The following is a 13,826-nucleotide window of genomic DNA, read 5'->3' as shown; positions in this document are numbered from 1 at the left end:
TTGTCAAGTGTGAGTTGGAAATAGTACCAACTATAGGGGACAAAACTTTAACTAACCACTTAGAGAGTTTATAAGCCGCCGAACCAATTGAACTAATAATCGGCCTTGCCGGATTATATGGCTTATGAGTTTTTATAAGACCATACATGTAAGGAAGAGAGGGGGATCGACTTGTTAGCCTAGATATCAACTCTTTATCTCCTTTACACACGGTTTTAAGAGTTTTGTTAAAATGTGCAATCACTTTTTCAGTAGGATCTCTGTTAACCAATAGATAAGTATCCCTGTCTTCCAAGAGTAACTCCATTTTTCGGACATAGTCATCTTTATTCATAATAACTACTGCATTTGATTTATCAGCCTTGGTAATATGTAATGAACAATCTTTTTTGAGATTTTTGAACGCATGAACAAACATTTTGCATGAACGCATTTGTTGTGCAATAATTGGCTGTTGATTGCTGGTGTTGACTTCTTGATGTGTAGTGCCTCGCAAACGTCAAGCCGCCTGCTATCGCTGTATCTATCGATGATTTCTGTGTTGTTTACTAGGATTTCTCTGGCGATGGTTTGGTTGTGGGAAGAGATTATATGTTCCTTAATGGAGCCCTGTTGCTTATGCATCGTCAAACGCCTAGAAAGAGATGTTGTTGTCTTGCCTATATACTGGGTTTTTTGGAGCTTACAGTCCCCAAGTGGGCATTTAAAGGCATAGACGACGTTAGTCTCTTTTAAAGCGTTCTGTTTTGTGTCTGGAGAGTTTCTCATGAGTAGGCTGGCCGTTTTTCTGGTTTTATAGTAAATCGTCAGTTGTATCCTCTGATTTTTGTCTGTAGGGATAACATTTCTATTAACAATATCTTTCAGGACCCTTTCCTCCGTTTTATGAGCTGTGGAAAAGAAGTTCCTGTAAAATAGTCTAATAGGGGGTATAGGTGTTGTGTTAGTTGTCTCTTCAGAGGTTGCATGGCTTTTCACTTTCCTTCTTATGATGTCTTCGACGAAACCATTGGAGAAGCCATTATTGACTAGGACCTGCCTTACCCTACAGAGTTCTTCGTCGACTTGCTTCCATTCTGAGCTGTGGCTGAGAGCACGGTCGACATATGCGTTAACAACACTCCTCTTGTACCTGTCTGGGCAGTCGCTGTTGGCATTTAGGCACATTCCTATGTTTGTTTCCTTAGTGTAGACTGCAGTGTGGAAACCTCCGCCCTTTTCCATGACTGTTACATCTAGAAAGGGCAGCTTCCCATCCTTTTCCATCTCGTAAGTGAAACGCAGCACGGAACTCTGCTCAAATGCCTCCTTCAGCTCCTGCAGATGTCTGACATCAGGTACCTGTGTAAAAATGTCGTCAACATACCTGCAGTATATGGCCGGTTTCAAGTTCATGTCGACTAAGACTTTTTGCTCGATGGTACCCATGTAGAAGTTTGCAAACAGGACACCTAGGGGAGAACCCATGGCGACCCCATCTACTTGCTTATACATGTGCCCATCCAGGCTCAAGAAGGGTGCCTCTTTAGTACAAGCTTGGAGTAGTTTCCTCAGAATATTTTCTGGTATGTCAAGAGGAGTACAGGCTGGATCACGATACACTCTGTCGGCTATCATTCCGATTGTCTCGTCTACAGGTACGTTGGTAAACAGCGATTCTACGTCCAACGAGGCTCTTATCCCTGTGGCCCGTGCGCCCCGCAGTAAGTCAACAAATTCCTTTGGAGACTTCAGGCTGAAGGCGCAAGGAACATAAGGAGTCAGCAGGCCGTTGAGTCGCTTCGCCAGTCTGTACGTGGGTGTGGGTATCTGGCTAATGATTGGCCGAAGTGGGTTTCCAGGCTTGTGCGTCTTGACATTTCCATACGCATATCCAGGTTTATATTCCCCAATGATCTTTGGCAGGTGGAGTCCGGATTTCTTGGCGTTCACAGTTTCGATCAGTTTGTTGACCTTTGCTTTTAATTCGGCTGTAGTGTCCTTCGTTACCCTTTGGAACTTAGTTTGGTCAGAGAGTATGATGTTCATTTTCGCCAGATATTCGTCTTTTTTAAGAATGACATATATTGGCGACTTGTCACCTCTCCTGACAACTATCTCCTTGTTCTCACGAAGGCTTTTAGCTGCCGCTTTAAGCACGGGGGACAGTATGGTGCTTCTGTAGTTGCCTCGATTCTTTCCTCCTTCTGCAATAAGTTCTGCTTGTAAGGTATCTTTGGTAGTGACCTTCTTCTGTGTCTCGAGGTCGAATATGTCGTCCAACAGAATTTCCAACTCTACTTTCCGGGCCATCTCACTCGGTCTGGACATAACATGACAGTTTATGCCCAGATTTAGGAGAGTGACTTGGTCCTCAGTGAGGTTAATTCCTGCAAGATTCAGGAAGCCATCTCTTGGTCGTGGAATTGCCATAGGTCCTCCATATAATGTTGTTAGTTTCTTGATAATCCTTGTTTCAGTGCTGAGGTGATGTTGGTCTGTGAGGATGTCGAGGTGTTGTTCAATGCGGGTACAGATACTATCGTCGATGTTGCTATTTCTCCACTCGTTTGTAGCATGAAGTAGTTGCGTTTTGTTGTCTTTGATTTCATTCTCTGCCTTGTATATCTGATCACGAATCAGATCCTGGCGATATTTTATCGTGAAGGCTTGATTCCTTGCTGCTGGGTCGTGCGCTTTAATATTAGTATATTTTGGTAGCAGTCTTTCCTGTAGACATATATTATTAAATATGACCGAAAAAGTAAGATTAATAATTCTAACACGAATTTTCTCAATCTTTCGTACATTACGCTTCACTGTTGGAGGTAAATCAAAAATCAATTCTCCAAAGTTCATTTTTATTTCTAGTCTGACGCGACACGGGCGCGTTTCGTAAAACTTATTACATTTTCAAAGACTTTAGTTCACAAATACACAACTGAATAGAACTTACGTATCTCGGATTTTATATCTACATTTGAGTGAGGTGGAAGGGGTGATGTGGCATTAACACAAGACAAAACAAAATGTGGTATTAATAGGGTATTAATTTCATCAACACAAGACAGAACAAGAGTATTAATAGGGTATTAATTTCATCAACACAAGACAGAACACGAAACAATGGATATTGAATAGAAGTGTTTGTAGAAAGCCTATTGGTCCATATTTCTTGATGCTTCTATATTGGAGCGGAGTCTTGAGGTGGGTAGAATATAGTTGTGCAATAATTGCCTGTTGATTGCTGGTGTTGACTTCTTGATGTGTAGTGCCTCGCAAACGTCAAGCCGCCTGCTATCGCTGTATCTATCGATGATTTCTGTGTTGTTTACTAGGATTTCTCTGGCGATGGTTTGGTTGTGGGAAGAGATTATATGTTCCTTAATGGAGCCCTGTTGCTTATGCATCGTTAAACGCCTAGAAAGAGATGTTGTTGTCTTGCCTATATACTGGGTTTTTTGGAGCTTACAGTCCCCAAGTGGGCATTTGAAGGCATAGACGACGTTAGTCTCTTTTAAAGCGTTCTGTTTTGTGTCTGGAGAGTTTCTCATGAGTAGGCTGGCCGTTTTTCTGGTTTTATAGTAAATCGTCAGTTGTATCCTCTGATTTTTGTCTGTAGGGATAACATTTCTATTAACAATATCTTTCAGGACCCTTTCCTCCGTTTTATGAGCTGTGGAAAAGAAGTTCCTGTAAAATAGTCTAATAGGGGGGTATAGGTGTTGTGTTAGTTGTCTCTTCAGAGGTTGCATGGCTTTTCACTTTCCTTCTTATGATGTCTTCGACGAAACCATTGGAGAAGCCGTCATTGACTAGGACCTGCCCTACCCTACAGAGTTCTTCGTCGACTTGCTTCCATTCTGAGCTGTGGCTGAGAGCACGGTCGACATATGCGTTAACAACACTCCTCTTGTACCTGTCTGGGCAGTCGCTGTTGGCATTTAGGCACATTCCTATGTTTGTTTCCTTAGTGTAGACTGCAGTGTGGAAACCTCCGCCCTTTTCCATGACTGTTACATCTAGAAAGGGCAGCCTCCCATCCTTTTCCATCTCGTAAGTGAAACGCAGCATGGAACTCTGCTCAAATGCCTCCTTCAGCTCCTGCAGATGTCTGACATCAGGTACCTGTGTAAAAATGTCGTCAACATACCTGCAGTGTATGGCCGTTTTCAAGTTCATGTCGACTAAGACTTTTTGCTCGATGGTACCCATGTAGAAGTTTGCAAACAGGACACCTAGGGGAGAACCCATGGCGACCCCATCTACTTGCTTATACGTTTGCCCATCCGGGCTCAAGAAGGGTGCCTCTTTAGTACAAGCTTGGAGTAGTTTCCTCAGAATATTTTCTGGTATGTCAAGAGGAGTACAGGCTGGATCACGATACACTCTGTCGGCTATCATTCCGATTGTCTCGTCCACAGGTACGTTGGTAAACAGCGATTCTACGTCCAACGAGGCTCTTATCCCTGTGGCCCGTGTGCCCCGCAGTAAGTCAACAAATTCCTTTGGAGACTTCAGGCTGAAGGCGCAAGGAACATAAGGAGTCAGCAGGCCGTTGAGTCGCTTCGCCAGTCTGTACATGGGTGTGGGTATCTGGCTAATGATTGGCCGAAGTGGGTTTCCAGGCTTGTGCGTCTTGACATTTCCATACGCATATCCAGGTTTATATTCCCCAATGATCTTTGGCAGGTGGAGTCCGGATTTCTTGGCGTTCACAGTTTCGATCAGTTTGTTGACCTTTGCTTTTAATTCGGCTGTAGTGTCCTTCGTTACCCTTTGGAACTTAGTTTGGTCAGAGAGTATGATGTTCATTTTCGCCAGATATTCGTTTTTTTTAAGAATGACATATATTGGCGACTTGTCACCTCTCCTGACAACAATCTCCTTGTTCTCACGAAGGCTTTTAGCTGCCGCTTTAAGCTCGGGGGACAGTATGGTGCTTCTGTAGTTGCCTCGATTCTTTCCTCCTTCTGCAATAAGTTCTGCTTGTAAGGTATCTTTGGTAGTGACCTTCTTTTGTGTCTCGAGGTCGAATATGTCGTCCAACAGAATTTCCAACTCTACTTTCCGGGCCATCTCACTCGGTCTGGACATAACATGACAGTTTATGCCCAGATTTAGGAGAGTGACTTGGTCCTCAGTGAGGTTAATTCCTGCAAGGTTCAGGAAGCCATCTCTTGGTCGTGGAATTGCCATAGGTCCTCCATATAATGTTGTTATTTTCTTGATAATCCTTGTTTCAGTGCTGAGATGAGGTTGGTCTGTGAGGATGTCGAGGTGTTGTTCAATGCGGGTACGGATACTATTGTCGATGTTGCTATTTCTCCACTCGTTTGTAGCATGAAGTAGTTGCGTTTTGTTGTCTTTGATTTCATTCTCTGCCTTGTATATCTGATCACGAATCAGATCCTGGCGATATTTTATCGTGAAGGCTTGATTCCTTGCTGCTGGATCGTGCGCTTTAATATTAGTATATTTTGGTAGCAGTCTTTCCTGTAGACATATATTATTAAATATGACCGAAAAAGTAAGATTAATAATTCTAACACGAATTTTCTCAATCTTTCGTACATTACGCTTCACTGATGGAGGTAAATCAAAAATCAATTCTCCAAAATTCATTTTTATTTCTAGTCTGACGCGACACGGGCGCGTTTCGTAAAACTTATTACATTTTCAAAGACTTTAGTTCACAAATACACAACTGAATTGAACTTACGTATCTCCGATTTTATATCTACATTTGAGTGAGGTGGAAGGGGTGATGTGGCATTAACACAAGACAGAACAAAATGTGGTATTAATAGGTTGGTTGGGTGGTTGTCTTTGAAAATGTAATAAGTTTTACGAAACGCGCCCGTGTCGCGTCAGACTAGAAATAAAAATGAATTTTGGAGAATTGATTTTTGATTTACCTCCAACAGTGAAGCGTAATGTACGAAAGATTGAGAAAATTCGTGTTAGAATTATTAATCTTACTTTTTCGGTCATATTTAATAATATATATATATATATATATATATATATATATATATATATATATATATATATATATATATATATATATATATATATATATATATATATATATATATATATATATTTATATATATATATATATATATATATATATATATATATATATATATATATATATATATATATATATATATATATATATATATATATATATGTTGTACCTAGTAGCTAGAACATCGTACTCGGCCTACTATGCAAGGCCCGGTTTGCCTAATAAGCCACGTTTTAGTGAATTTATATACTTTTCTATGATTTTCTCTTATGAAATGAAAAAGCTATCAATTTTACTATGTATGAGTTAAGTTTTCTTTAAATTTGAGTTAAAACTAACGTAGATATATGACTGAACTTAACCAACCCTACCTAACCTAACCTAACCTATCTAAACCTAACCCAAACTAACACAACTAAGTCAATAAATTATGTTCCTAATATATTATAATAATTATAATTCCAATAATCTAATTGGGAACAATATATTGAAAATAAAGATAATCACTCGGCCTATTAGGCAAATCGGACCTTGCATAGTAGGCCAAAAAGTGCGTTCTGGCTACTAGGTACGACATATATATATATATATATATATATATATATATAAATATATATATATATATATATATATATATATATATATATGCAAACAAGCCTGAATGGTCCCCAGGACTATATACAACTGAAAACTCACACCCCAGAAGTGACTCGAACCCATACTCCCACAACTGGTATGTACAGGGACGCCTTAATCCGCTTGACAATCACGACAATCGTCCTGTCGTGATTGTCAAGCGGATTAAGGCGTCCCTGTACATACCAGTTGTGGGAGTATGGGTTCGAGTCACTTCTGGGGTGTGAGTTTTCAGTTGTATATAGTCCTGGGGACCATTCAGGCTTGTTTGCATTTGTGTTCCTCACGTGTGCCCCAAAGAATGAGGTGATTTGATAAAATGCTATGCCCAAGATTACCATCCGAGTGCCGGCGGGGAAGTGGTTCATATAGCCTCGGCTATCACTTCCTTATGTCTTGTCGTGATTGTCAAGCGGATTAAGGCGTCCCTGTACATACCAGTTGTGGGAGTATGGGTTCGAGTCACTTCTGGGGTGTGAGTTTTCAGTTATATATATATATATATATATATATTGGAGTTAAATTTAACGTAGATATATGACCGAACCTAACCAACCCTACCTAACCTAACCAACCCTACCTAACCTAACCTAACCTATCTCTACAGGTTAGGTCAGGTTATATATATGTCGTACCTAGTAGCCAGAACTCACTTTTTGGCCTACTATTCAAGGCCCGATTTGCCTAATAAGCCAAGTTTTCATGAATTAATTGTTTTTCGACTACCTAACCTACCTAACCTAACCTAACCTAACTTTTTCGGCTACCTAACCAAACCTAACCTATAAAGATAGGTTAGGTTAGGTTAGGTAGGGTTGGTTAGGTTTGGTCATATATCTACGTTAATTTTAACTCCAATAAAAAAAAATTGACCTCATACATAATGAAATGGGTAGCTTTATCATTTCATAAGAAAAAAATTAGAAAAAATATATTAATTCAGGAAAACTTGGCTTATTAGGCAAATCGGGCCTTGAATAGTAGGCCAAAAAGTGAGTTCTGGCTACTAGGTACGACATATATATATATATATATATATATATATATATATATATATATATATATATATATATGTCGTACCTAGTTGCCAGAACGCACTTCTCAGCCTACTATGCAAGGCCCGATTTGCCTAATAAGCCAAGTTTTCATGAATTAATGTTTTTTCGACTACCTAACCTACCTAACCTAACCTAACCTAACTTTTTCGGCTACCTAACCAAACCTAACCTATAAAGATAGGTTAGGTTAGGTTAGGTAGGGTTGGTTAGGTTCAGTCATATATCTACGTTAATTTTAACTCCAATAAAAAAAAATTGACCTCATAAATAATGAAATGGGTAGTTTTATCATTTCATAAGAAAAAAATTAGAGAAAATATATTAATTCAGGAAAACTTGGCTTATTAGGCAAATCGGGCCTTGAATAGTAGGCCGAGAAGTGCTTTCTGGCTACTAGGTACGACATATATATATATATATATATATATATATATATATATATATATATATATATATATATATATATATATATATATATATATATATATATATATATATATATATATATATATATATATTATTAAATATGACCGAAAAAGTAAGATTAATAATTCTAACACGAATTTTCTCAATCCTTCGTACATTATGCTTCACTGTTGGAGGTAAATCAAAAATCACTTCTCCAAAATTCATTTTTATTTCTAGTCTGACGCGACACGGGCGCGTTTCGTAAAACTTATTACATTTTCAAAGACTTCACAAATACACAACTGATTAGAACTTGCGTTTCCCTGATTTTATATCTACATTTGAGTGAGGTGGGAAGGGTGATGTGGCATTACATTTGAGTGAGGTGGGAAGGATGATGTGGCATTAACACAAGACAGAACACTAGAGGATATTAATAGGGTATTAAAAGTATCAACACAAGACAGAACACGAAAAAATGGGTATTGAATAGAAGTGTTTGTAGAAAGCCTATTGGTCCATATTTCTTGATGCTTCTATATTGGAGCGGAGTCTTGAGGTGGGTAGAATATAGTGGTGCAATAATTGGCTGTTGATTGCTGGTGTTGACTTCTTGATGTGTAGTGCCTCGCAAACGTCAAGCCGCCTGCTGTCGCTGTATCTATCGATGATTTCTGTGTTGTTTACTAGGATTTCTCTGGCGATGGTTTGGTTATGGGAAGAGATTATATGTTCCTTAATGGAGCCCTGTTGTTTATGCATCGTTAAACGCCTAGAAAGAGATGTTGTTGTCTTGCCTATATACTGGGTTTTTTGGAGCTTACAGTCCCCAAGTGGGCATTTGAAGGCATAGACGACGTTAGTCTCTTTTAAAGCGTTCTGTTTCGTGTCTGGAGAGTTTCTCATGAGTAGGCTGGCCGTTTTTTTGGTTTTATAGTAAATCGTCAGTTGTATCCTCTGATTTTTGTCTGTAGGGATAACGTTTCTATTAACAATATCTTTCAGGACCCTTTCCTCTGTTTTATGAGCTGTGGAAAAGAAGTTCCTGTAAAATAGTCTAATAGGGGGTATAGGTGTTGTGTTAGTTGTCTCTTCGGAGGTTGCATGGCTTTTCACTTTCCTTCTTATGATGTCTTCGATGAAACCATTGGAGAAGCCGTTATTGACTAGAACCTGCCTTACCCTAGTCAATAACGGCTTCTCCAATGGTTTCATCGAAGACATCATAAGAAGGAAAGTGAAAAGCCATGCAACCTCCGAAGAGACAACTAACACAACACCTATACCCCCTATTAGACTATTTTACAGGAACTTCTTTTCCACAGCTCATAAAACAGAGGAAAGGGTCCTGAAAGATATTGTTAATAGAAACGTTATCCCTACAGACAAAAATCAGAGGATACAACTGACGATTTACTATAAAACCAAAAAAACGGCCAGCCTACTCATGAGAAACTCTCCAGACACGAAACAGAACGCTTTAAAAGAGACTAACGTCGTCTATGCCTTCAAATGCCCACTTGGGGACTGTAAGCTCCAAAAAACCCAGTATATAGGCAAGACAACAACATCTCTTTCTAGGCGTTTAACGATGCATAAACAACAGGGCTCCATTAAGGAACATATAATCTCTTCCCATAACCAAACCATCGCCAGAGAAATCCTAGTAAACAACACAGAAATCATCGATAGATACAGCGACAGCAGGCGGCTTGACGTTTGCGAGGCACTACACATCAAGAAGTCAACACCAGCAATCAACAGCCAATTATTGCACCACTATATTCTACCCACCTCAAGACTCCGCTCCAATATAGAAGCATCAAGAAATATGGACCAATAGGCTTTCTACAAACACTTCTATTCAATACCCATTTTTTCGTGTTCTGTCTTGTGTTGATACTTTTAATACCCTATTAATATCCTCTAGTGTTCTGTCTTGTGTTAATGCCACATCATCCTTCCCACCTCACTCAAATGTAATGCCACATCACCCTTCCCACCTCACTCAAATGTAGATATAAAATCAGGGAAACGCAAGTTCTAATCAGTTGTGTATTTGTGAAGTCTTTGAAAATGTAATAAGTTTTACGAAACGCGCCCGTGTCGCGTCAGACTAGAAATAAAAATGAATTTTGGAGAAGTGATTTTTGATTTACCTCCAACAGTGAAGCATAATGTACGAAGGATTGAGAAAATTCGTGTTAGAATTATTAATCTTACTTTTTCGGTCATATTTAATAATATATGTCTACAGGAAAGACTGCTACCAAAATATATATATATATATATATATATATATATATATATATATATATATATATATATATATATATATATATATATATATATATATATATATATATATATATATGTCGTACCTAGTAGCCAGAACGCACTTCTCGGCCTACTATGCAAGGATCGATTTGCCTAATAAGCCAAGTTTTCATGAATTAATTGTTTTTCGACTAACTAACCTACCTAACCTAACCTAACCTAACCTAACTTTTTCGGCTACCAAACCTAACCTAACCTATAAAGGTTGGTTAGATTAGGTTAGGTAGGGTTGGTTAGGTTCGGTCATATATCTACGTTAATTTTAACTCCAATAAAAAAAATTGACCTCATACATACTGGAATGGGTAGCTTTATCATTTCATAAGAAAAAAATTTGGGAAAATATGTTAATTCAGGAAAACTTTGGCTTATTAGGCAAATCGGGCCTTGCATAGTAGGCTGAGAAGTGCGTTCTGGCTACTAGGTACGACATATATATATATATGTCGTACCTAGTAGCCAGAACGCACTTCTGAGCCTACTATGCAAGGCCCGATTTGCCTAATAAGCCAAGTTTTCATGAATTAATTGCTTTTCGACTACCTAACCTACCTAACCTAACCTAACCTAACTTTTTCGGCTACCTAACTTAACCTAACCTATAAAGATAGGTTAGGTTTGGTTAGGTAGGGTTGGTTAGGTTCGGTCATATATCTACGTTAATTTTAACTCCAATAAAAAAAATTGACCTCTTACATAATGAAATGGGTAGCTTTATCATTTCATAAGAAAAAAATTAGAGAAAATATATTAATTCATGAAAACTTGGGTTATTAGGCAAATCGGGCCTTGCATTGTAGGCTGAAAAGTGAGTTCTGGCTACTAGGTACGACATATATATATATATATATATATATATATATATATATATATATATATATATATATATATATATATTTATTTATATATATATATATATATATATATATATATATATATATATATATATATATATATATATATATATATATATATATATATACAGAGAGAGAGAGAGAGAGGGAGAGAGAGAGAGAGAGAGAGAGAGAGAGAGAGAGAGAGAGAGAGAGAGAGAGAGAGAGAGAGAGAGAGAGAGAGAGAGAGAGAGAGAGAGAGAGAGAGAGAGAGAGAGAGAGAGAGAGAGAGAGAGAGAGAGAGAGAGAGAGAGAGAGAGAGAGAGAGAGAGAGAGAGAGAGAGAGAGAGAGAGAGAGAGAGAGAGAGAGAGAGAGAGAGAGAGAGAGAGAGAGAGATACATAGATACATAGATACTTAGATAGATACATAGATAAAATGGAGATTTGATCAACTGATATGTTGTCTATGGACATGTTGTGACATTCTGATGGTCGCTATTGTCATAATGGCTTAGTGCTTTCTCCTGATAATTATCTCTGGCTGCCCCTGACAACTCACTCTTGTCTTGGGTGACCCTGAAGGTGTCGAGGACGTGCTGGGGCGCCCTGGGGTCGAGGGCTACGGAGAAGGGCGGCCCGTGGCCCTGGCGCCAGTCGTCAAGGTCTCCAAGCCTCACCCGGGCCACCACCTGGGCCCCGCCGTTCTCCACCACCTCCACCTCCCGCGGCACCGCCAGGAACGGCGGGTTGTCGTTCACGTCCGTCACGTTCACCTGCAGGAAGAGCACCCAGCCAGGGTGAGGTCATCTTCAGGCATATGGTTGACCATCCCTCCATGGATATAACGACATTCCAAAGACAGTGACAAGTTGTGTACTTACAGTGCCGAGACAATGTCAAGTTGTGTACTTACAGTGTTGAGACAGTGTCAAGTTGTGTACTTTCCGTCCCGAGACAGTGACAAGTTGTGTACTTACAGCGTCATATAGAATGATTAACACTTCTAAAGAAGTATTATTAATTAAATACGTAAGTACTTACGGAAATTCCTTTATTAATCCTTCCTTCGTAGTCTGACATTGTCATATTTTATAAATATATATATATATATATATATATATATATATATATATATATATATATATATATATATATATATATATATACATATATATGAATGAAAACTCACACCCCAGAAGTGACTCAAACCCATACTCCCAGAAGCAACGCAACTGGTAACTACAGGGCGCCTTAATCCACTTGACCATCACGGCCGTCAAAAGGAAGTGATAGCCAAGGCTATTTGAGCCACTTCCTCGACGGCAACTCGGATGGTAATCTTGGGCATAGCATTTCACCAAATCACCTCATTCTTTGGGGCACACGTGAGGAACACAAATGCGAACAAGCCTGAATGGTCCCCAGGACTATATGCGAATGAAAACTCACACCCCAGAAGTGACTCCGGCCGTGACTCCGGTCACGGCCGGAGACTTTGACGGCCGTGATGGTCAAGTGAATTAAGGTGCCCTGTAGTTACCAGTTGCGTTGCTCCTGGGAGTATGGGTTCGAGTCACTTCTGGGGTGTGAATTTTCATTCACATATAGTCCTGGGGACCATTCAGGCTTGTTCGCATATATATATATATATATATATATATATATATATATATATATATATATATATATATATATATATATATATATATATATATATATATATATGAATGAAAACTCACACCCCAGAAGTGACTCGAACCCATACTCCCAGAAGCAACGCAACTGGTAACTACAGGGCGCCTTAATCCGCTTGACCATCACGGCCGTCAAAAGGAAGTGATAGCCGAGGCTATTTGAGCCACTTCCCCGACGGCAACTCGGATGGTAATCTTGGGCATAGCATTTCACCAAATCACCTCATTCTTTGGGGCACACGTGAGGAACACAAATGCGAACAAGCCTGAATGGTCCCCAGGACTATATGCGAAGGAAAACTCACACCCCAGAAGTGACTCGAACCCATACTCCCAGAAGCAACGCAACTGGTAACTACAGGGCGCCTTAATCCGCTTGACCATTACGGCCGTCAAAAGGAAGTGATAGCCGAGGCTATTTGAGCTACTTCCCCGACGGCAACTCGGATGGTAATCTTGGGCATAGCATTTCACCAAATCACCTCATTCTTTGGGGCACACGTGAGGAACACAAATGCGAACAAGCCTGAATGGTCCCCAGGACTATATGCGAATGAAAACTCACACCCCAGAAGTGACTCGAACCCATACTCCCAGAAGCAACGCAACTGGTAACTACAGGGCGCCTTAATCCGCTTGACCATCACGGCCGTCAAAAGGAAGTGATAGCCGAGGCTATTTGAGCCACTTCCCTGACGGCAACTCGGATGGTAATCTTGGGCATAGCATTTCACCAAATCACCTCATTCTTTGGGGCACACGTGAGGAACACAAATGCGAACAAGCCTGAATGGTCCCCAGGACTATATGCGAATGAAAACTCACACCCCAGAAGTGACTCGAACC

At 39.6% G+C, this 13,826-nt stretch overlaps 1 protein-coding gene across 1 annotated transcript in view; it reads right to left on the bottom strand.

The window, feature by feature from the left end:
• The window catches only part of LOC123749975 (putative neural-cadherin 2), a 248,062-nt gene that overhangs the window by 75,253 nt on the left and 158,983 nt on the right, over window positions 1–13,826 (bottom strand). The window contains exon 10 of the mRNA XM_069339741.1: window positions 11,846–12,059. Coding sequence (XP_069195842.1) covers window positions 11,846–12,059 — 214 coding nt within the window. The remainder of the gene's footprint in view (window positions 1–11,845; window positions 12,060–13,826) is intronic.

The sequence above is a fragment of the Procambarus clarkii genome, chromosome 42 (assembly GCF_040958095.1).
Source record: "Procambarus clarkii isolate CNS0578487 chromosome 42, FALCON_Pclarkii_2.0, whole genome shotgun sequence".
Classification (NCBI taxonomy): domain Eukaryota; kingdom Metazoa; phylum Arthropoda; class Malacostraca; order Decapoda; family Cambaridae; genus Procambarus; species Procambarus clarkii.
Note: the sequence above shows the minus strand (reverse complement) of the source record. Positions and strands in the feature narration are given on the sequence as shown.